Source organism: Parus major, chromosome 5 (genome assembly GCF_001522545.3).
Source record: "Parus major isolate Abel chromosome 5, Parus_major1.1, whole genome shotgun sequence".
Lineage (NCBI taxonomy): Eukaryota > Metazoa > Chordata > Aves > Passeriformes > Paridae > Parus > Parus major.
The window spans coordinates 12,457,731-12,483,480 of record NC_031774.1 but is presented as its reverse complement, the minus strand read 5'-3'; the positions used below and the strand labels follow the sequence as shown (position 1 = coordinate 12,483,480).

The 25,750-nt window shown below is 37.2% G+C and overlaps 1 protein-coding gene across 18 annotated transcripts in view; it reads left to right on the top strand.

Annotated features, from left to right (window-relative positions):
- The window catches only part of SOX6 (SRY-box transcription factor 6), a 368,642-nt gene that overhangs the window by 248,873 nt on the left and 94,019 nt on the right, over positions 1-25,750 (top strand). For 15 of the 18 annotated variants that reach the window (XM_015629858.2, XM_015629859.2, XM_033515151.1 and 12 more), the window contains one exon: positions 18,588-18,711. In XM_015629858.2, coding sequence (XP_015485344.1) covers positions 18,588-18,711 — 124 coding nt within the window. The remainder of the gene's footprint in view (positions 1-18,587; positions 18,712-25,750) is intronic. The other 3 variants (XM_015629864.3, XM_015629854.3, XM_015629852.3) reach the window with 1 other exon arrangement.

Sequence of the window (25,750 nt, the reverse complement as noted above, 5' to 3'; positions counted from 1 at the left end):
GTGTGGGTACAAGAACATGCATTTTTTAAAAAAGATCTTTGGTGTTCCTTGTGTTGCATTTGATCTTAGTGGTAAAACAACAAACCCGAGTTTCAGGAGGACGTTGCTGCCATCCTATTTTTAATTCACCATTATGTGTTAAAGCAACCATTAGTTTCAAGTGAACAATCATAGCCTTGCTTTCAATGGTTGCTCAGGTATTTCTTTGAAACCAGTTTATAATTTCTTTGTTTGTTTTGCATGAGGGGTGCAGCCTTAGATGTAGGTCAGGGAGCTGGTGGTGCCTCAGTCACATTCCTTTCAGGGTCCTATTTGCTGTGGGGAAGAGGATGAATGAATGAGAGAAGGTCTTATTTCAGCCCCTTTTCTGATCTCCTTAGGCATATAGCAAGGCGTATCAAAACTTTAGTTGTTTAGGTTTCTACAAGAAGGTGTATTTTCATCCATCTTTGCTTCCCCACCCAAACAAATATGGCAATGGCACTCAATCTGGTTTTGTTTGAATTTTTTTTATGCCCTTTGACTTCAAGCCTAATTATAGCTTATAAATAGCTTATAAACATTAGTTAGTGTCAAAGTGCACTTGCTGTTTGCATGCAGGTGAACTCTCCAAAGGTTGTAAAATAAGAGAAGTTGATTGGTTCTCCAGCAAAACAAATAAGTGCTAAAATGTGGTTTTGAGGCATGGGAGATTTTCAGAATGTCTTTTTAAACAATCTGAATGTAAACAGATTAGTTGAAGACAACTTCAATAAAGATAGCTTTCTTGAACCAGCTACAAGCCTTTTGTCAAAGAAAGCTGAACTATGACTAAATCTGTGAGTGGTATGAATTATTAGGTGATGAATTTTAAAAGTAGTGTCCAGATGTAAATAGTGAAAGCATCCAAAATATTACTCAGCAGCTGCGAAAGCTATAGGAAAAGCTGACATGACAAATTTAATCATTTCTTAATCACTTTCGTTAGGCAGTATTGTCAGTTCCAAGAGGCAAATTTTCATCTTGATTTACGCCTATAATAGAACTGGCTGAAAACTGAAAAGTTCTCAAAACTGTTTACTTACAAAACACCTTTTAAGTAATTTTGGAAGCTTCCTATGACCTAGAAGTAATGTTCCTTACACATGGGGAGTTCAAATAATATGCTTTTAGACAGTTTTTATCAAAAAAGCATTTTTTCTGCCTAAAAGAGTGACCTTAACATGTGTGCAAGTGGTAAAAACAGGCTTAAATGTATTATTTACAACTGTATCAAAATTTATTAATTAGTTACCTTTGGTTTAAATAAAATTGATTGTTAAAGCAGAAAGTAGAGGTTGGTATGAATTCTATTCTGCAGCAGCTTTCAGATAAAAGAAGCAGTGACCCAACTCATTAGCCCTTTGATTTAATATATTGACACTTGGATACGAATAATTCCGTTTAGTGGCTTCTGCTTCCCAGGGATCAATTTAATTAGTTATAAAATGTGACTTCATGTCAGGAGCCAGAAGAAATGCTGACGTTAAATAAAGTCATATGCAATTTAAACAATAAAGCTATCGATGCCTGGTTAAAAGTTAATGATGCACAAAAAATGGCTTAATAGAGACAACCTCAGCAATGAAAGTGATGGTAGGAAAATTAAGCTAAGTGGATGAATGAGAAATGGTGATGTTGTTGGATTGTTAAAACAAATTCATGGATGGCCTGATAGTTCATTTCATAGTACTGTATGTTTCTGATTTAAATACATGTTTGAGGCTAAGCCTGTACTTTCATATTAGGAGTGACAAGAAGCGGTCTGAAACCTTTCTCCTTTAAAATCTATAAAAGGACAAGACAATTTACCTGTGCACATTCATCTCTGATATGTCCCCCTGGGATATCTTGGCATGACACAATATTAACCATAATGGCCTCCTATTATAATATTACAAGTACTAATATTTGCACAGTTGGTTGAGACCCCAGTCAGGATCACTGTCATATTCTGGTAGGTGCTGCTTACACACTGTACAAATAGGGAAGGACAGTTCATGCCCTGAAGAAGGGAAGAATTTAATGTTAAAGCACTATATCCTTTCAAAACCCATTTAATGCTGTAGATGTAATCTACTTATGTTATCTAAGTAGAGTAAGAGGGTTTAGTGAAAAAAAATAACAACTCAGAAAATTGTGGGGGTTATAGTTTGCCCTTCCTTTTTCCTTCTGTCACTTGTTATGAACATACAGATGCACTAGAGACCTTCAGAAATATGATTCCATTGTTTTCTCATTTACTGGCCTGCTTTGAGCATGGAAAGGTAAAATCCTTGCTAAATGTCTTAAATAATAACCTGCAAATCCATATTCAGACACTGGGCCAAATTCATAAAAAATAATTCTTGTTTTTTTATGGGAAGCACACAAGGATTTTCCAAGTTACTGTGTGTGGTTTCTATTTCTGTGAATCACTGCTCCAATTAATACTGAATTGGTATGGTCACCTCTTTTAAAGATGTACAAACACTTAGCTGAATATGCTGAATAGATGCTAGATCAAAAAATGTGGAAAAAATGTGATTCCTTACCTTAAAAATGTACATTAGACAAATGGTATCTGACATAAAAATTATTATTAGAAATAGCACAAAAAGCTTTTCTTTTGTTTGTAATTTATCACTTTTAGGACGACACTGGAGTTAGTCCACCTGTGAGGAAAAAAACTGATACCAAAATAAGCTGATCTTGAGCTATGCCATGTTATGTTTCCATTTCTAAGAATCCTTTCAGGGAAAGACAGATTCTGTTTAGGGAGACCAACTATAAAAACAGACAGTAGCAAATGAGGCAATTAGTTAATAATTTTTAACAATTCTACACAATCTGATTCACCCGCAGACTTCAGGAAAGCTCGGAGAGGAGCAGCAGGCAGCAGTTATTACCTACTAAAAAAATTAACAGTAGCTACAGTAACTCGCCGAAGGATAGAGGGGATATGCCTTAGAATAAAACCTCTGTGTGTCAGAGGGATTTTTAGACTGCACAAGAGTTATGTTTTTTTTACTAATGTTAGGCAAACTGTTTTGTCTTTGCATTGACTTTACATTGGCCACAGCCTACACAGAGGGAACTGCTGGAAAAAAGGGGGACATTAATACTTTTTACAGTGTGCGGGCCAGCCAGTAGTTAGAGAGGGGGCCCATGTTTTCTTAGGGCTCAGATGGTAAAGCTAAGTATTCAGCCTACGGCAGGAAAAAATTGCCTTTTTTGTTTTCTGGCTGGAGAGTCCAAGCATTCCCAAAGGAACACAATGAATGGCCCATTTTGTCTGACACTGTTTCGTAGACATAGAATTCTTGTTTTTTCATAATTATTCTTGCCCGTCACTGGGTGTGCACATGACATTTGAGCGTGTTTTAAAGTCTTAACACACTCATGTGCCTGCAATAAAGTTACTCATAACAATCCAGGCTTTCTGCAGACAACAGAGCAGGGTCTGTTGTTTTCACAAGTCACAGCAGCTGGGAGGCAATTGTGAAGACAACAGCTTAATCTAGCTGGAAAATACAGGAAGAAGAGAATATACACTCAATTTCCTTCCATATTATTGCAAACAATGCAGAGGGCTTTTGTGTTGTGGCTTTTTCTTTTCTTTGCTCTGGGTGGTCTGACTGAAAATGTGAGGGGCATAAAATACTCTAGTAAATACACTTTGAATTTTCAACTTGTTGCATTTCTGTGTTCATGCTCATGTGTCTAAGGCTGTTAAGGGGTGAGAATATTAATCTACATGAGCACTTTAAAAGTCATACAATAACAGCCTTATTTTGACCTCATCTACAGTGTTTACACTGGTGCTGGTTTACAGCATATGTTGCAGTTGCTTCTGAGTTACACTAGTATAAATGAAACTGGAACCAGGAATTTAGTAAAAATTTGGTTGCTGAAAACATCAATTTTAAACAACTTTAGTTAAAGAAAAACTAAAGCTAGGCAGTCTTAGACATTTGAAAGTTCTGTTTTAGCTTCTAAGTAAAAGGACAAGGGCACTCAGCAATTTGTTTCTTTATTGCATGCTTCTGAATCTGTAGATTAATCATATTTGTAAATGCTACATTTATTTCAGAAGCACATTTAAAAACAAAGCATGCAAGAAATTAACATGCAAACTCAGTTAAAAAGCATCATAAGTAGACAGTGATCAGATAGTTTTTACCCTAGACATATTTTCTGGTGAAGTTTTATAAAATATTAGGGAAATGGTCTTTTTTTTTTTTTCCTTAATGCAAGGGCTGAAAAGTGAAAAGGAGCATATACTCCAGTCATTATGTCAACACCAGAAGGAGTAAAATGGAAATTAACAGGAATTCTGTTGTAAAGGTGGGGGTAGCTTAGCAGTCACCATTAGATGTGGTTTCAGTGAGGGTAAACGTTCCTTTTAAAGAAAAGGGGATATTTATGCAATTGCAGTAAAGGTACCTTCCTTTCCTGCTCTTGGGAATACTACATACAGCAGAGTTCCAGTAACCATGGCAGATAACTCAGACGGGAAAGATTTTTATTATATAGTACAGAGGTTATAGCAATGAATAGTAACTACAAAAGCCAGTCAGACAGTGAGTATGGAAAACAAATTAGAAATTTGAACATACTGCAGGTTTCCAGGAGGGAGAATAGAGATGTATACTGAAAAAAACACAATAGGGATGCTGAAAATTATTTGGGTTTGTTGCAAACAGCACAGTCCCATGAGCACCAGCCACCTGTGGGGCATCGATACCAGGGATGCACGTAAGGTGAAACTGCAGTGGGTAATGCTCTATTGCTCTATTCAGCTGCAAAATAAAGCAGACAGATAGGAATAATATCAAAGAAACATCTGATCTATTCTAAAAAGCATGGATGGACATTTCTGGGTCTAACCATTAAATAATTTCTATACATTACTGACCAACAGTAAGGAAAAACCTTTTCTTCTGTTTTTCTTAAAATACGTTTACCACACCTCTCCCCTTCACAACCCTTATAAATGTAATACCAGTGTGGTCAAATATAAGCACGTGGATTAGCTGGTCTGTGCATCTCACATTAATCCTGTTCAGCCCATTTGCCCTCACATCTAAGAAATTCTTCCTTGGTGTCCTATTTTCTTGTATTTTCTTCTGCTCCACTTTTGGAGTTATATTGATATGGGATTTATATATATTCCATTCAAATTTCATATATTGATATGTAGTTATATTTATAGTGAGAAAAGAAACAAAAAAAACCCCAACAAACTCCAACAACCTAAAAACTACTTTCAAAGGGATACCTAAAATGAAATAGAAAACTACATGCTAAAAAGCCTTATTTACCTGAAAAGATGGTGGAGAAAATCATGGGCTAACAAAATAGGAAGTCTGGGTAAGATAATTGTTTACTCTGAAGACACTTGAGTGCAGTAGGAAGGTTCAAGAGAATTAAAATTTTAATTTGTTCCAGCTGCATATGTCTATCTTAAAAAACAGATGTTTGTGGGTGTCCTCATTTCCTTGATATGGTGATACTTTAATGCCTAAGCTTTTCCTGAATTTGTGACAATGACTGTCCTAAAGACAAGAAAGCCAATGTACTTCACTATGGTATCCTTCCTTATAACAGAATTTATTGACAACTTTTGGGCATCACTTTCTTGGTATCAGTGGCCTAAAAAGGAGAATTTACTGCTGGATAGCTACCTTGCATACAAGAAAACCTACCCCTCCAAAAGAGATAATGTGAGAGTTAATGCTAAAAATTTTGAAAGAGACTGAAGGTGAGGAGTGAAGAGATTAAGGGAAGGAGAAAGAACATTTTTTGATAAATAGAAGAGACAGGAAGAAACCCAGTAATAATAGATGTGAGTGATAGAATGATTTAAAAAACACTATCTTTTTGTTCCTCAAGTAACTATGATTAGCCCAGCTGACTTGCTGAATTCTTCACTCAGCAGCAAACCTGTTAAATATATCATGCTCAAAGTACAACTCCTGATACAGGTAGTCTGCCCAGAGTAAGTGACATAGGTTTTATGTGTCCCAGCAAGTAATTTAACTGGAGACTATCCAGGAGTACAGCAGGGTAATTATAAATGGATGGATCTAAGAACACAGAAATCCTGAGTGAGTGATTTGGGAAACAAGAGGAAAGCATGATAAATAGATAGATAGATAGATAGATAGACAGATAGATAGATAGATAGATAGATATAGATATAGCTAGCTAGCTATATAGATAGATATAAATATATCCATAGTTAAGATTATTTGTTATAATAATACGTAATAACGTAGAAATGTTACAGATACATGTTCAGATCTGTCTATTCTATATGTACCTGTGTTTATGTAGAACATGCTTTTATACTTATAACATGAAATACATAGCTACACACTTATGAATACATAAGTGTATGGAAATATGTATATGTATATAAGGAAATCTGTACATGCATCTATAGATGTAAAGAAAGAGAGATTCACTTTTATTAAAAAAAAATCTAAAAGTTTCTGCTTGTTAAGATGTGTGACTTTATCATGGCAAACACTACACACAAATTTTCACAGTCTACTTTTTAGGAGAAAACAAATTTCCTCAAAGACATCTTCAGTGTAGTTAAACATTGTTCACATGTGGACATGGTGCTGGAGAGCTAAGGAGCTACAGGTACACACCCTGAAATATTTTGCAGTTGTTTCCTGTGTAGCTGAACAGCAAAATACTGTGCATTAAAATGGTGCACAGTAGCCTTACAGATGTAAGACCTGGAACAGAGATATTGAAAGAAGCTTTTTGTCTTCTGCTCTGATTTTGGAAGCCTATTTGGATGACTATTTTTGTAGAAATCTTTCTCTTGCTTCCTGATTACCTAACCCAATGACCAAAATTATGACAAAAGTTACTTTTTGGATCTGGCTGTCACTAGGACATGCCATTGCAGTTCACAATTTTGCAAGATTTTATTATGTTAGGCTGATCTCTTGGACTCTCTACAACCATGTCAGCCCTCATCCTTACTCTTAATTTTTTTTCTCTTTCTCTATCTCTCTTTCATTCATCTTTCAATGAATAAAAGGTGTCAGCACTAACTAGTTCCTAGTTTGAGAAAAAAGTTGCACTTCAGCTGCTCCTGCAAATTCTTTCACCCTCTGAGCAGTGATTAATATACAGGTTTAAGAAGAATATTTAAACAAAACCTGGAAAAAAAGGAAAAGAGCAAATATGCAAGCTAATGGTGTACCCTGAGGTGAGCAAAATGCATTTTTTTAACAAGCCAAGCATAGCAAAAAAGCTATTCTATAGTGAAATTAATAATTACCAGAAAGATTTGCTAGCATTATTGTTGTATCCTTTATGAGAATATGAGTAACATGTTTAAAAAACATGGGGAGTGTGAATCAAAGCCCAAAGATTCAAAACCATCTCTAATTTTTAATGTGAATTCTATTCATATGCCCCTGGTGCATAGACTGAAATACAGTCTGTGGATAACAACTGCCTTTAGAGTGGTGCCACTTAACCTGAAAATTGTATCTGCTCCTCTGGTAGTACAGATTTCTAATTTCCTTTACCATCCAGTTTTAACAAAGCTTTAAGGTAGGAGGGCATCTTAGTGCCACATGTAGTATGTGCCTGGCTATAATACATGATTTCAGCTCCAGATATTTTCTGAAAGCAAGGTTTGTTTATTAACTGAACCCCATGCTGAGATTCAATCAATCTAATACAGGCTTAGTTTGAACATTCAAACGTATGCCCATACATCTTGGGCATATATCTTACATAATGATGTTGGCCCCAGACATCTTTCTGGGTTTGTTTATGTCTGTTATGGATTCCCCTCATTATCCATGCTGTTTGAGGGATTCCCTATGGATTCAGCCAGTTTATTGCATACTTTTTTAATTTTATGCCAAACCGAATGTTCTGAGTGGCAGCTCGTAGGGTAGCTCTGTTACAGCTTCCTCTCAAACCCAGAGACAAATGCTGTGATTAAGGTTAAATAAAATAATATGGAAACCAACATGCTGCAAAAGGATATGGAATGGAATGCCCCAGAAGAAGCAGGAGGGTTATAGAAGTAATGTGAACGATAAAATGTTAAGACGTTGCCTACACTTCCTACTTATTTTCCTTTTAATTATGATTAACCATTAGAGCAACAATTCAGTGGTTTACAAGATCTTCCTTATTGAGCATCCATATTAATAGCACTAGGAAAGCTCACTTATTAAATTTGAGTAGAGTGAAGGGATGTTTTAATATGCCGGTCGTTGAGCACATCTGTGTGTGCACACAACTCCCAGTAACATTAACTGGAGATGCACATGCAGATTGACAGAGAATGGAGTCTTAAATATGGAACGACAAGAATGCTAAGGGCCAGAGTGTTCTTGGGAGTCTGTCCTGTTGCACTGGAGTAAGTTTCTGAGGCTCTCCTCCTCAAACATTGCCCTTCTCATATTCAGTATACGGCACTCATTTAGCTCTTGTAGCAGAGTTTACTGAGAGTAATATATGGCCAGAAGGAACTCAGGCTAAAGGACAGGTTTTACTTATAAAGCCTTTGCATTATAGAAAAGGTTGTTTTCAATCTGAAAACTCAGATTTATAAACACTTAATTCATCAATTCCCTGTGCCTTTCATTTGAAATAAACAGCCAGCAATATTATTTTAAAATAAGGCAGAAGGTGTAACAAAAATGAAGTAATGTTTTGAGAAATAGGTGATTGATGATCAAAAAACAGAGAGAGAAGGGGTGGGGGGTGTCAGTCCGGCATTCATTAGTCAGGCAAAACTTCGGTTTGAGCATGCATTAAGTCAGGAAGACCAGACAGAGTGTCTGGAAAATGATTCTTTCTTTGAGAACTAGTCTCTCAAAAATACCCCTTGTTTCTTAAAACTAAAGGCATCCTTTGACTGACTTAGTTGTTTTATAGCTATTGATACTAGAGAAAACAAAAGAAACTTTAAAACCTGGAAACATAAACATCATTGAACCATCCCTTTTATAATAAAACAAAACAAAACAAAAACCCAAAAAAAACCAAAAAAAAAGGGGGTGGGGGTGGGGGTGGGGGGGGGAGGAGGTTGGTGTGGAGGGGAGAATGAAAAAAAAGAAAGAAATCACAGTGGATGTTTTCCAGGAGGGCACATGCTACGCTGTGTAAAGGGGGCTAGTGTAACAAGAAGTCATCTATTCTTGATTTCTTGAGACAGCTAGAGCTTTGTGCCTTGTGTAGTTTCTACGTTTTAAGATCTTGTTCTGTGTAGCAGAAATAATACAATAAATGGGTTTAACCACATTTGTCTCAGCTAGACAGTCTGCTTTGTCAAAGATTGCTGGTACAACATAAACAAATTATGTGTTTGTAGTGCTTTTCAATGAAAGCCTATCTAACAGAGCGGAGATTGTGTTTCGGCAGCTGTAGATTTAATCTCCTACCTGTCAGTTAAAGCAGGCATTTCCTGAGCAGATAAGGCCTGGCTGCAGAGGAGGAAGCGGCCACAGCTGGACAAAGGGCCATTGTTAGTGGCCCGGAGCGCCGTGCGGCTCCGAGCCCGCGCGGATCGCCCCAGCCCCATGCAGCACGCAGGAGCCAGCCCGCGGCGGCGGCTTCGGCAGAGCGGCGATCGCGGCTCCGCTTTGTGCTGCGGGCTGCCACCGCCTGCCACGGGAAAGCGGAGGAGTCACCCCGGCTTGGAGTGAGCGCGGTGTCGCTCTAACCTGAGTGCCATCATAGCATGCACGGCGAGCGGCTGTTCGCCAGCCGAAAGCGCGCCTTAAGTGGCGCTGGAGTTTTGACAAATTGGGGAAAGCCAGAAAATGGGGAAGATTGGCATTCCTTCTGGAGTGTCAGGATCCTCTGCAGAAAAGGCAGCACAGCAGTGTGGTTTTATATCTGAGCTATAGCTGTTGGTGGAATTTTAATACCTAATGTTGTATAAGAAATACCCAATGTTCATTTTAAATATTTCCTGATTTCCTGCCTTATTTTACCTTTCTAATGTTTTTATTATTTCACTATGTTTTTTTAGATTAATCATAAATGCTGTAGAAGGTTGAGAAGTCCATAAAATCTGCTGGAGCGAGGCAGTCGTGTAGGAAGCACGCAGGCTGTATGTATGTCACTGGAAGTTTACAAACTCTGGTGCTTGTTCCCAAATTTGCAATAATTATCCTGTAACAGCGGTGGTAATCACCTCAGTCCTGCACCAGTTCCTTGGATCCTTTTCTGAGTAAAGATGGTCAGATCATGCCAAAATCTGAGGAATCCTAGGAAGAGATGGAACAGATTCATTTTTGCATGCAATCAATATTCTGATTTGACTTTGATCTCTCGACACAGGAGTCTTCTGCAGTAAGTTAGTTCTCCACATAATTGCCTTTGATAACCTTTGTATTTTGCTCTAAACACCCCATAAACATCATATGATTTCTGGAACTTATCTAGGTTACGATTCTGCATTAAATATCTTTCAAAAATATACAGGAGCAGGAATATTCTCACTGGATGTGAGTAACTCCCTTGACCTAGTCTCTGGAATATTATGCATTTAGGCTTGAGGAAAAATAGCAACACTTGCCTCTCCTTCTCTTTGAATTTATTCTTCTTTATTATAAATACCAGTAGAAATCAACCACAAGACTGGGAAGAATGGAAAAAGTGTCTCATTTTTGCACCTCCACCCTTGTGTCCTGCCATTATGCGAGTGTTGGAGGGCTATGCAACTATGCATCTATGCAGGGCTGGCATGGACCAGCTCAAAACTCCCTCCTGGTTTTCTGACAGAGCGTGTCCTGTGTCAGCCCTAGCCTCGAGTTGCTCTTGGTACAACTGTGTGGTGAGACTTAAAGGTTTGCAGGCAGCAGACTACAATGGAATTGGTTCCTGTCCACTATGCATCATCACTTCTGCCACTGGAAAAAAAATCCAGGCCTCCTTGAGGGTCGTCCTGTGTAAGCTGTAGGTGTAATACTCTCTCCTGAATGGGTCTTTGAGCTTGAATTAATTAATACCTTCAAAGTATGTAGTAGATCTAAGGCCTTGTGTAGTGACATTTTAATGTAGTTACAAATATTGGGCTATCAATGAAAATATAGAAAGCTTTAAAAAGAATATGCTGCTCAAGACAAAATTCTTCCCACAGTGAAGAAAATGTCAGAATTTTCATTTTCATTGGTGCCCCCCTGAATTTCAGATATATACTATATTTCTTTAAATATGTTCTATTTTGTTGCACCCTTTTTTAGCTTTACAGTGCAGAATAATTTTTGATCAGTCATTGAAAGATATTCTTATTTTTATTCCTACTTCTGCTAGACATTCTCTTTAAAGTGAAAGACAATCATTCCTTTAGTAACTATCAGTTTTGTGGTCTGACATGATTTTTTTATACCATACATTGAGGGAATTAGTTTCATGTTAATAACTAATGGTTAGTACTAAAAAAAAAAAAATAAATTTTGTCTTGAGAAGATGGATAGGGAGAAAGTCTGTCCAAAAGTAGCAATACCAAACACAAATTTTGAAGCATCTCTTGCTCTAAATATTTCCACCAACAGGAAATGTCAGTGTACTCCAAAAAAATCTTGCATGTTTTGATATCACCATAAAAAACATAAGTTAATAAGGGGTTTCTAACATAATTTATATTTAGATTTGAGCTAAAGTAATGGAGCTTTCGTGTATAAAAAATATCAACAAGTATCATTAGGCTGCAATATTTTTCTTATTTTGGCATGAATAAGACAAGGTGCAAATGAGAAACATACATCTTCACTAGTCTTTGAAATATCTGAAGTAATTGACTTGCTCAGTCTTCTGTGATGGCCCAGTGACCACTAACTGTGACAATTTGCATAATAGTCAACTCTTCACTTCTGTAGAGATAACTGTTTGTATCTGATTAAAATTAGGACTGTTTTAGTTCTCTTGACTTTTCCAGAAGTTGCAGTAATAGAGATTTGCTGTTATGCTTTAACCAAACAAATGCACACATGGGGATAACAATATGCTGAGTTTATGCAGATTTTACAACACAAATCTGAATAAAATACCCACTAATAGACCCTTAAGGAGTAATAAACACACATGAATTTTCCTTAGTTGCACTTTAAAGTGATTTTAACATACTACTAGACCTTAACAATAATATTTAATTGACAAGATTATGCATTTGTATGGATTGAAAAGGTGGTAGATCTCTAATTCCAAATGAACCATAAATTCACTTTTGCATAACATGTTTTATTTATTTCTCTGTAGCAGAGATGTTCTCCATCCCTCCTAGTGAGAGTTTCTTAAAATACAGACAATTTAAATAGATTTAATTACCATTTATCATACTTCTAACTTCATGAGATCATCCTTAGTTCAGTTCTATATTTCCAGATAGTTAAGGAGCTAGATAAAAACAGGGCAACACAGTAAGAAGCTAATAGAAATGAAATGATATCTAGTGTTTGAAACTGTTCTGTTTTCAGTGATGTAGTCAGTATCTTTCTGTAGCTTCCTTCTTGATTCCCCAAGGAGTTGGATTTTAAGTTTATTTCAGTTCAACTTTCAAAGTGGTGAGGAAAAAACATAATAAAAAATAGGGATGCTCTGTTTTGCTGTATGATCACAGTTGCAATTTTCACATTAATGTTGTGGCCACTGCAGTAGACTTAAATCTCCAAATCGTGCTGATGCATTAGACAAATGGAAAAAAAATGATAGGGAAAAGAAAGAAAATAGCCGTTACAATCCCTTTACAAATTCAGTAGTGGGCTACATATTTTTTCAATAGTGTTTCCAGTCTGAAATGTTCTCACTTTGCAAGTCTATGATATCTTTTTTTACAGTTTATTTGCCAACACTTCCCCTGGGATCCCAATGGCAGACATTTTCTTTGTGGCTCATGTACTTTAACTGAGAGGAAACATTTTTCAATTATACTGTAGATAATTAGATGGCAGATAAATTATAACAAAATATACCTCCCAATACAGATAGATCTCCAGTGGTTCTGTATTGCTATCAGGAACAGAAAAAAGTCTCTGAGTAATTTTCAATGTGCGAGTTATATTGACATGATTTTTAGTATACTAGCTATAACACAGTGATTGGGTGGATACTTTGGATCTTAAGGATCCCATCTTTCTCCAGTTGCCTTTCCTCCTCATGTCGAGCCACAGGTACTTCCCAGGGATTATTTGCTAGAGGGAATTTCTCACTGAAGTGTTTGGGTCCACCCTCATATTACCTTTACATCAGGGGACCTTGATGGTTAACATTGATGGCCATTAAGCCAAAGTCTGGGGAGTTTACATTTCTGTGCCCAGAGCAAAAGGCTTGGCATGCTTGCACACAAAGTAGTCAGATCCTTCATAGCTGAACTGGACAACTAACTCGGCCTTGTGGTCACCTTGCTTCACCAGAACAGCGCAAGTAAAACAGCTACACCATTCAACTGTAACCAGAGACACTTCCAAAAACAATTTTTATCATACAATTCCTCTGCAGTTTTCCTAAACAGATCACTTATGGGACCATGAAAAAGGGTCAGTGATGGCATGAGTTCATTACAATATTGGCAGAGTTGGGGAGGAGATTTAAGCTCAAACCTGCAGAAATCTAAGCATTTAGCTGTTTTCAACATTTATACAGTCCCTCTGACTTTCACGTATTAAGTTTTCATAAAAGTCTCTGTTTCTTTATATGCTGTTTGTGTTCTTGCAGCATCCTCCGAAGTGACTTAGTCAAAATAAAATTTAAACTATCAAAAATTCTAAGATTTCTTCTCTTAAAAAAATCAACAAAGCCCAACACTAATTTTCAAAGTAAATAAAAATCTAATAGTGATATAAAAGTAGCTGTGCCACATATTGCATAGAGACTATTTAAAATGTAGCTGAGGTGAATACATATCATATACAGGATATTTGAAATCTTGCACTAATAGTTCTGGGAGAACAAGCACTTCTTTCAGTGCTAAAATATAGCCTGTTGAGCTATCAGTTATGGCCACTACATTCTATCATATAAATATATTTTGAGCAGTCTGAAAATGCACATCCTTAGTTGATATATTGCCATTACCTGGAAATCTATTACATTGTAGTTTCTAAATGAGAGACTAGAAAATTTCCAACACATTTTTACTATGGAAATTCAAAGCTCCATGAGTACTTATGTTAAAGTTGTAGTCTGGGTGTACCAATTACTCAAAAAGTCTTAGGTAGAAATTAGAATTTAAACCATGAAAAGTCTAAACCTCCCTGTGAACAACTTAGTTTCTCACAGTGGCTGCAACATCACACGAAGAAAAGGTTCTATTCATCGTATACAAGAGAAAAAAAGTCAATTCAGTAAATTCAAAGATTGGTTTCTCCGCTAACTTGTGTTGGAGTATGTTAGATTCAAAACAAGTCTCAAGACTTCCACAGTTTGAGAACTGTATCCAGTGATCTAGTTGGTTGAGGAAGGGGGTATGATCTTAAATAGCAGTGCTGGATTATTGTAGGCAGTTAGAGCATGTTTACCCATTCACACTACTTTGTACTAGTAATGGATATAATAAAAAAGAAAAAAGTTTTAAAGAAGGGATAAAATATTATAAAGATTGTGCTTACTCTCTCGCAGAAAGATCTCACTTTTGCTCTTCACTGAAGTAGATTTTGCAGAGAGAGGTGACTTGAAAAGTTTGATCTTCTAAAGGAGGAGGAATTAATCTGCCATTATAGGGTGGGATTACCTCTCTTGAAACCTGTGATCCTCACGGCTAAGCAGAAATGTGTGAGCTTCATCATTGCTTGCAAGTCTGCCACCCTTTTCTCTGAATGCCTTTACTTCTCCACTTGCAGTGTTGCTGTAGAGGCAGCTTTGGTTTTTAAAGATAAAACTCTTCCTCCTCTTCAATCTCACTAAATGTGCTGTGCTCCTTATCCAAAAGAGGCAGATCATTTTAATTCAAAGTATTATTTTTGTATAAGATATCACTCTGGCTTACATTTTCCATGTAAAACACCATCAATGACTTTTTAACAAGGAGGATTGTTCAGCAAACTTCTGAGATTATCACAGAACTGTGGGGCAAAGCACTGCAGATTTGCCCAGTTTAATCAAACAGGTCACCAGCTTTTATTATTTCAGGGAGAATCAAATTGGAAGTTGCTTCTTGAACTAATCAGGGCTGATTTGCTCTAAAGTTGCTTCCTGACTTAGATCTCAGGCAAGGAAGTGCTGTAATCAGTTCCCAAGGGCTGTCAGAGTTGTGATGGGATATTAAAGGAATGGTACACTACCTTTAAAGTGTTCCCTAATCTTGGCAGATTTTTTGTGTTTAACACAGTTAAACCTGAGCTTGTTGTATAGATACAAAGATTAATTTAATGAGGTAGCTTTATGTAAAGTCAAACGTACTTGAGGTAGCAGAACTGATTTTTGGAGAGAATGTATCCAGTCTCCTCCAGGGTTTGTACATTCAGTTAAAAATACAGACTGACAGAATTGTTCCAAATCAAACATTTACTACCCATCAGAATAAAAAAAACCCAACCAAACCTAACCCCCCAAAAAACTATCCAAAAACACCCTTTTAAAAAAAATTAAAAAAAAATCAACCAAAAAACTTCATGAAAGAGAAAATGAGTCCCCCTGAGTGTCTCTGTTTGCATATTATCCCATAGCATAGGCTCTGCCAAGTTACTCTCTGACTGACTGCTGCAGATGCTCTTTCTCTAGTATTCTGAGTGAGATCTTTAGTGCAAGTCTTTGGGGACAAACAATAGCACCTGTTCCTCACAAGATAGCAGCCCAGTTAGTTCATTCATGTATCTTTAATGAAGCTCTGGGGCAGATGGCAAAAAATGGCATCATCAACGACTTAGCACAGAGGAGACAAAAGGGGAAAGTGTCGATCCAACAATGCGCTATTTTTACGAATGGGAAGAGACACAGTCAGAGTGTTTCTTGGGCATCTGCTCCAGTCTTGGTTTTCAGAAAGACCTGAGGAACATCTCAGCAATTAAAATTTCTGGGCATGTAGCCGATTTTATGAAGTACACCAATCAACCTCTCCTCCTAATTTCTCCCCCCTCAGTAAAATCAAACCCATCACCTTCATAATAATAAAACTCTAAGGGATAGAAACTCAAAAAAAAAAGGAGTTAACTAGATTTTTTTACATTCATTTTATATATTTAATAATTCTGTGATCCATGATACTTTTACATTCTCTTCCTTTTCAGTGCTTATGTGTACTTTTCAGTTGACCTGTGATGAAAATGGACACCTACATATGTAATAATTTTGTGTGAAACCAACACTTACATAGGAATAGTATTTCATATATGCTAGAGAGAATACCTGTGGGAGGGAATGGTGGCCTTTCAGTATGAGGTTTTTTTAAGTTTTTTAATTGTAAATCCAAACTTACAGCCTAAATGTAACCTTTAGTCAAAGTTATGCTGGTTTATATAGACTGAAGACCTGCTTCTGAATCCAGAGTAGGAAGAACAGCGGATAGCCAGAACTTGAAATGGTAATTCCCCACACTCGTAGAAGTGCTTTTATTTGAGAGTTTAAACAAAACCTGTACAGCTGAGTAGATCAAAATCTACAGGAATACATTGTAGGATTTGGTTGTGATATGTTTCAAATTATCTTTATGACACAATGGAGTAAAATATTGCAGTGAATATGTTTGTACCTTCACTCAAACCACAGCACTCTGATCTTTTCTGTGTCTTGTGAGATTGTGTTGGAGTCTTGTACCTTTGCGGCCCCATGTAAATTCTTTAGGTGGAGAATATTTCTTATGATTTTGGCTCCATTTGTTATTTAGGAACTACTGCAAATTTTTGCAAATTGCATTGCATTGAATTTCTTCCAGTGCAGTTGCTTCTATCAGACAAAGCCTGTGGTTTTCCTCTGCTGTCCTCTAGTAGAGACAGTGTATAGAAACACCATGCAGGAAAACCAGCACCATTTTATCAGACCTGAATGCCTTTTCTGGGCACATGGGGATCAACTTCAATATGACCAAGTTTAATGCATAACCTAAAACACACAGCCAGGCTTACCTCAGCTAAAATGAGAGAAATAGCTGTGTAAAGCTAGTTTCTTTCACGCCCCAGTGCCATTGCAGTAATTGCACAAAGACCTTTTTATTATAAGTTGATTTTCCTGAGGAATGGATTCAAAAAAATACTGTAAAGTGTTTATTTTTTGCTTGACCTTTATTAACCTCCATCTTAAGGTTTTCCCAAGAGAAGAGTTGTTGGTAAATTAACCCTCATAGAGACACACAGTAGCATTTCTGCACTGCATCAGTGGTTGTGAAAGAAATGGGGATATGACAAGAAAATTTGGCACTATTTAAACAATGTCATAGGTCAACATATGGGATTTAACCAAAAAAGTTTTTTAGGAATTCAATGCAAAAAATTGCTTGAAGTGTACTTTAAGTTTTTAATAGTGTTTAATTCCACTAATTAATGGTATGATGAGGGATTTTTTTTTTTTTCTGCCTAAAACCCCTTTTTTTCTTACATTTACCAGCTTTGATATATAGAGCATTAAATGTTTGCTTAACTGCTAATCAGAAAAATCTTAGTCAAACCCTTGGGTATGTCTGGGGTTAAGGAATGATGGATAAAAGCTCTTTGAGGTCCTAGCCACTGTCTCTGAAACACAGGTACTGTAAATTAAGGAACTAGGAAATGATCGTGTGGATTTAGCTAGCATCATCCTATCACATAATTTTCTATATGTTGACTATAAATACCAGTATAAGGAACAGAATTTTTTTTCCTTGTACATATTTGTGGTTTTTCAATACATTTGTTATGGTCAAATTAAATTTGATATAGTAGGTTTTGTTCTGGAATGGTCTCTGAATGCAGCTCCATAATTACCAAGCTACATGATAGTGCATAAAGCTATAAAATTGCTTAGACAGACAAGCAATTTATTTCTTATAGTGAGGTGTTTGTGGCAGAGTGTGTTAGTTTATTTAGGAGGCAAGATGTTGGAGGCTTAAATTTCAAGAATTGTGATGTTGAGTAGAAAACTCTTTAGTACTCTGGTGAGACTTTGAAATAACATATCTGAGTTGTTATTTATGTGAACAATACATGTTGCAAGATCTCAGAATTAAAATTTCCCTAAGGTTACTAAAATATGAACATCAAAGTAGATACTGCAGTGTTAGGTGCTTCTGAATGCTCGTCGCTGTACTGTCTGTGACCAAAGATGAGAAAACTTGTGGAAAATTAATAGAAATACATACCACACTACTTTTAGAATAAAAACTTTGGTATGTTTTGTACTTTTTTACCTTGTGCCAGGACAGGGGATATTAATTGGAAACAAAAAAAGTAATAGAAGACCAGTAAGAAGTAGGGAAACGTGCAGTTCACTGAGACTGTTACACCTTTGACACTGAGGGAAAACAATGTTTGTGAGGGCTTTGATGTGATAATGTGAAGTTGGCAGGGATTGCATTAAGGCAAAGGTTCTATGGGACTGTGAACACAAGAACACTATCAGTGCCGGAGAAATACCTGTCAAGACAAATTTGTGCTATTTTTGATCAGAGGCTCTCTTCTGTTTAGCAGGTTCAGGGTCACATGCCTCCGCTCATGATCCCAATTTTTCCACACGACCAGCGGACACTGGCAGCGGCTGCTGCAGCCCAGCAGGGATTCCTCTTCCCCCCAGGAATAACTTACAAGCCAGGTAAGCTCACAGAGATGTAAGGCTATTGCACATTTTAAGATGTTAGCTGTAGCTTCTTGTGTGATCTGTCTCATTCAGATGATACACAACAGGCATAGCTGGTCGGAAGTTATGTGGAGCTTTTGCAACTCCACTTCAAAAAACTTCTGGATTGGAGGAGGTGGATGGACTATTGGTTTTTCAACATCATGATTTTTTTAAACTTAATTTCCACAAAGGCATTTGCTTTAAATACAGTGGCCCACTTACCTAGCAATTTGCATCTGGTCTTCCTTATACAACAGCTACATGTCTTTAATTAATTCTGTTATCTTCAGTATATTTGTGTTTTGTGGCACAATTCTTAATCTTTTGTTTGATTCCAACCAGGTTAATAACAGGTTTCAGTAGTTCAATTCCAGTCATCATTCAGACTCCTAACAGGTCACATAACCTTGCAGTGAAATATGATTTGAAATGATTTAGCAAATGTTATGATTTCTTTCTTTTTTTCCTCTGAGTTTACAGGACTCCTGGGGAATTCAATTAGGGATATAATGGTTTGAAGCCACTTTCAGAGTCTCCTTGTAAACAGGGCTTTAAATGTTTAAAGACACTTTGCCAAAGGAATTCAATGTAGCAAGATATTTAAGTAAATAAAAGTCAACCTTATTTTCATTTGTACATTCTTTGTAAGTTACCTCAGTCCAGAAACAGCAACCTTATTTTGCTCATTAATATATTCTCTGTCAAGCTGCCTTTAGAACATTAACCTGATAACTAATAACTACAAAACATAAATAACTATTTTTTTATTCATTAAATATGAAGCGTGCAAAGTAAAGCATTGATCTTGCTCCCACTGATGTTAGTGGTGCTTTTGCTATTGACTGCAACAGGAACGGGGTCAAATCCAAAGTAAAGCCTCATAATGGATGATGTAAACAGCTTGCTAATTAAAAGCCAGGTTGAACCTAGGCTCTCTTCTAGCAAGTTTACTTAATATCAGATGAAGCAGGGGTAAGCAGGATTTCAGCAAGTATTTCCGTTTGTCCCATTCCCTTCTTCTCTTTAGTCCAGAAACTTTCCTCTTTAAACACGGGTTCTCTGTCTAGTTATCTTATTTTCAGGTTTTGAAATCCCGAAGTTCTTTTCTGATTTGACAAACTGATGCACTGTGTGCTGGAACTAGTTGCTAGGGTTCTCAAAGGCAGGTAGCTCTAGATGGCAGAGGATGAGGGTTATTCACACCTGCCACTACCTCACAAAACTTAGGGATCAAAGACAAAGGCTTGCCAGTTGTGTAAATTGCCTACTACCCCCTGACTACATCTTACTTCTCACACACTAGAGAAAGCACATGCTTTCCTTGCTTTTCCTATTTTAATCTGAGATGCTTTCTGAGTAGTGACTGTTAGTGACTCAGCTGATGGTTGTGCTGCCCCCTGAAAGGCTTTATGTTCAATCATGTTGTGTTAATTCTGGTTCTGTAGACTTGGTACAAAAATGACTTAAGAAGAGTTACCAGCATGTTTTCCTGAACACAGCCAATTTTCTATACTTATTCTACAGTGTTCCTTATAGTACCTATCTAACTTGATCCTATTGGCCTCCTAACAGGAGGTGTTGCAGCTTTAGAGCATTTTCTTCCCAGAATGTAGAAAGAGAGGTGTGTAACAAAAGTTAGAAGAATTAAATACAGATAAAAGCCTAGGCCTAGATATCTTGGAACACAGTGAAACTCTTTGCTGTTGTTAGTGGTTTAATTCAAGATGATGGTAGTAAAAGGCCAGAAGTCACAGTGATCTGATTACAACTAATGGCTTTAAAGAAGTTAGAATATTTGTATCTTTAATATATATATTAAATTCTACTACATATGTGGCAAAGGTAGCTGGGCAGAACAGTAGCTTCTGTCAGAGACACATCATGATAAAAAAAATATGCTGTAACTACACTTGGTATTGATTAATTCCTATTTTTGGCACTCTTGGTACAGTAGTTAAGGAATTAATGAAACTGGAGATTAAGATATACTCTTTCATAGAGAGGGTTCTTCAAAGTCATTTCTGAGGAATATTTATGAACTTGACTGCTACTACCTTTACTCTTCAACTTTTGTGAGAAATAAAACTTTCACCTGCAGAACTGTCATTTTAGACTTGCTCCTATTTCTGAGGGAAGACAGGAGATGCGCTGACCCTTCAGACACTTACCATTTTCTTTTAGGTTGCATGTTTAACTTCTATTTCATTTTACTACATTTTGACGTCGGCAAGATGGTTTTGACCCTGCCAGTTTTACTTGACGTTCAGAAAATACATTGAGAGGCATTTCAATTATAGGAGCAGTGGGGACTAAGTACGTTTAAAACTGACTGTGTCATTTAGGGAAAATGTTGAATACTGTGTGCACAGTCACTTAATTTGCTTTGCCTGCAAAACAGGCTAGATAAAAGCTGGCTCCAAAGTGGGAGCAGTGCATCAGTGTTAGCATGACAGGACAGGCAAGATGAGCAGTCATGCCTTGGTGTACAAGCAGGGGTATGATTATGTGTCCATGTCCATGCAGAAATATCTTCCTGGGCTAAATTTGGAACCAATTTCATGGCTGTTTAGTTCAGTGTCAAGGTAGCAGTTACTGAGTACTGTTGCAGATTTGCACACAAAGGCTAGGCCTTGGAGGAATAAAATGATATTCCTTTATAGCATAGAGTAGTTTGTACTACTCTATGAAGGTCCTTTAGAAGAGAGGAGAATTTATTAGGTTCTGAGGCCCTTCCAGTACATGTCTTGCTGCGCACAAGCTTCTGAGCTCAGCAAATCATTATGAGCAGAAAACTTAAGGACTTGCTGATACACAGCTATGATAAAGCCTGACAGGAGAAACTTTCCTTCTGCGTGGCAGAATCTATAACACTGTGATGGCTGTAACCCTTCCCCCTACCAGTATTTTGGAGCTCTAGGAGGTGAAACAGGCCAAAGTTAGCAAGTGCTGATGACAAGTAATAATTGCATTAAAAAAAAAATTCCCAAAGTCCCATGCTTCCTTATGTATCTCAAAGTCATGTAATATAATTTTCCGGCATGGTAAGTACTAATTGAGAAATCAGAGCTGCATAGACCACCTAATTAATTTTTTATACATATTTCAGTATTTATACTGTATACCGGATTAATTAAAACTTTAGGGCGCTGTGCATCTCAAATGACTGTTGTGACTATTGACCTGCAGGCATTTGACAAGCCTCGTAGAGTACCTGGTTGTGGGGGTTGCCACTTACTCCAGTGGGAAGCTGAGAGTGGCAGCTGTTAGGAAGCTAATACTTGCCCAGAGATGCTACGCAGTTAATAGAATTATTTTGCATTCCGAGTACAGCAGAGCAACTGTGCTGCCTTTCTGACTGTGACCACCACACTTACTGCTTGGAACAGGTGGGCAACATGGGTACCATTATACCTCCTCTCCCACTGCAAATTTTCCTTAATTTAACCAGCCACATGCATCCTGAAAAACTTAGTGGGCTAGAGTATCCTTCAGCATGATTAGTGTGTCCCCATTAGTGCCCTCGATCAAGAGGACAAAGCAGTGAGTAGGCTGAAGAAGATAAGGAAGGACAGTTCCCTCCTCCATCTTTCAGTGACTAAAACATTAATTCAATCAAATCGTGTGGCTGAGAGGGAACAGGGAAGTAGGATGATGATGGAGTAAAGATATAAAGCAATCAATTCTTTGGTAGGAGCCAGACCATAAGTTGAGTAGATCTCAAATAGAGCTATGGTTTGCTCTAAGCCGAGAATGGGAGGGCAGATGTCCATGCCAGCTGCATAATGGCAGTCTGTGAGACTTAAAATATATATGATCACTTTTGCTTAAAAATGTCCTGCAAATACTTTGTATAGTACCATTTCTTTACTACATCTGGAAAATATCTCTGAAGATTATTGATTATTATAAACATTGAATAGATTGAAACTCAGTTTAGACAGGCTTGTTGACTGATATGCTGCAGTGTATTTTCAAAGCTTTTTTTCATATTTCATACAAGAATGATATAAATCTCATGATTAGAGTGGCTAAGAAACAGCCCGTATCTACCTGCCTGGGTCATTTGGCTTTATGCACAAAAATAGCTTACAAGAGATTTTGCTATGCTGCAATGCAACATGAAAGTCAAAAGTGTTTTCCTAGGCTGGTGGCAGAAACAGTCAACATTTTGGCCTAATTCTGTTTTTAGTTGCACCGGGGCAAATCAGAAAAAGTAATATTATTAGGGAAAGCATGACAAACAAAACTGTCAGGCTTATTGTCATCAGGCTGGACTTCAGAACATTCCAATACTGTGAAATATTGTCATCAAACTAATTAAACTCCTTGATTACTGTAGCTAACCCACATAACTCACATAATCTTAGATGTGCTGGATTTCTCTGATATTCGACATTGCAATTTCCATTTGGAATAGGTCTTTCAGAAGTTTTTTTACTAAAACTCTAAGGTGTTTTAGATTTTCCATATCTAAATATTTTTTTAGGTGAGTAAGTAGATTGCTCTTCCTCCTGGCAAGTGAAATCAGGAGCCACACACCGAATCCACTTTGGTGTTTTTGCATGCCTTCAGGAGTCTATTGTTTAATGGAAGTTCCCCAAGACTGAGTTAATGGCTGTCATGTGTCCCCTGTTGAGTTTTACTTGGTTGAAACAAGGACTTTGTAACCTCAGGATTTGTAGCGTTCATATGTACTTCAGTCCTAAGTATTGATGTAAAAGCTGGAAATGATGGCAGGCAGCTGGCTATTGTTAGGTAGGACTTTGTACAGAAATGTGCAAATTTCATAATTTTTCAAATATTACATGCAGACAGAAAATTGTGGGGGAAACAGGTTTTGCTGCAATATGAGAATGTCAATAAGACAGAGCCACAGCAAACCCTACACTGGACACTTGCATAACTCAAGCAGTGTGATCGGACAGGGGAGATACTGCATAGTATTCCATTAGCCAGTTACCTCTGTTAACATCCTCCTCAACCCTGATGGCTCTGGACAAGCAAAATTTGTGCCCTGTGTGGGAATACTGTGGGAGTGTCCACCTCTATCCCTGCAGAATCCCAACAGCTCCTGAGGTACTCTTTGCTCAGTCTGTTCATTGTCTGGAAGGATAGGGCCCTGGAATTGCTGATCTCTTGCAGCTCTTCCAACCCAATTTCCTCTCATTCTGTGAGTGTGAAGAGACAGATTTCAAGTTACAGTCCCAAAATGTGGGAAATATCATCAATCCAAAAGCTTTGTAACTCAGATGAGGAGAGTCAGCTTATGTCTTAAAATTGTGTTTTAGGAAAGATGGGTAATAAAGCAACACATTCCCCCTACTCTGGGTCTCACAAAAGCCAGATATTCTTTCCTCACAGTTCACAAAGCCTTGATCCGGAAGGTAAGTCTATACATCTCATAAATAAAGTCTGCTAAGCTTCATCTTTTCATCCAAGACAAAAAGAAACATTTACATTATTTCTGTGTAGAATAACACAGCACAATTGCTCACTGCTTTTATTCATTTGGAAATGTTGCTCAACCTGACAAATGAAACAGAAGTCTGGCATAATTTTCCATGGCTTGTAAACACCAATTTATATATAAACAACAGCAGCCAAATGTAAATAGACAATCAGCACAGCAAGGAGATTGAAAAGATCAGTTTGCAAAACATGACAGATTTTCTTCTTCCAGCATTCTTCTCACTTCTGGTTATCAAAGGCCAGCACACACCAGTACCTAAGGCAGACCTGTTTGAACATGTTCTCCTGCCTTTTGTACAAATTTAAAAGAGTAGATCCTCACGCAAGCATTCCAAATCAAGAAACAAGTTTGAAAAAAAATTTGCTACAAGACCCTGACTGATTTCTTGCCAAGACAGCTATGGAGGAGCTTCTTGATCCATTCTTGAACTGAAAAAATGAGAGGGGGAAATATGTACCTCTGTAATTAAAAATTAAAACCAGAGCATTCCTTGCATACTCAATTTGCTGAAGGGAGAAAGAAGTACCTTTGCTCCGCTTTTACTCCTCAGTGTCAACAAAGTACCCCAGAGCTGAAGTATTAATTTTTCTTCTCAGCACAAAGATGCTGTTGACATACCAGGACTTAGCCATAATTTAACACATTAAAATGAGGGCAAAAAGGGATAGTATTGAGTTTTAATAACAGATAAATGGTATAACTGTGTAATTATTCTTCCTTCAACAAAAGACAGCACTGTAGCCAGCAGGTGAGCAAGAGAACACTACAGGGTGTGGTGAAGATACTATTAAATTAACTGTGAAGCCAAAAACACTGTGTGTGTGCCCATGTGCGCATGTGGGTATAAAATATCTGGCTATTTCAAACCATAGGAGCATGACAGCTGTGAAAAAGGAGTGCCGCAGGGAATTCTTTAGAGTTTGCTTTTTTTTTTAAAATATGTTTGACATGGAAAATGTTTTAGTACAAATAAAGCAACTGGTATTGAACTTAAAAAGTGTATGCGGAGGGGGAGGGAGAAAGAAGAGATTGCTGTGTGGAACAGGGATGAATAATTCATGATATTTAAAGAAAGAATGCCTCCAAAATGTTCTGCTAGGCAGTCCATGCTGATAAGTTGGATGGTTATTTTCCCCCCCATTTAAAGCATCATTAATTCAACATCTTTGTGATTTTTTAAAAAAACCCTTGTAAAATATTTCTGAAAGAAACATTATTTAACTTAGATTAGGATCTTATTTATTCTGATAATTTCATATAAATATCAAAGAGATGAGTGGAATTATTTAACCATAAAAAGACAGCTTAAGTACTTTAGGAAAATAATCTAGGAGTCTTTTTTGTTGGTTTTGTTTTTTAAAGAAAAAAATCCCAACATCATCGCACACCAAATCAACCTCATGGAATAGGGAAATTAAGAGGAGATATTTTGAACATTACTCCATAGGACACCAGTACAATATAGTGTTAGTGAATGCATTGTAGCAGAGCTCCATATGCAATCAGAATCCAATTGTTACTGGACTGTGTACAAGCACATAC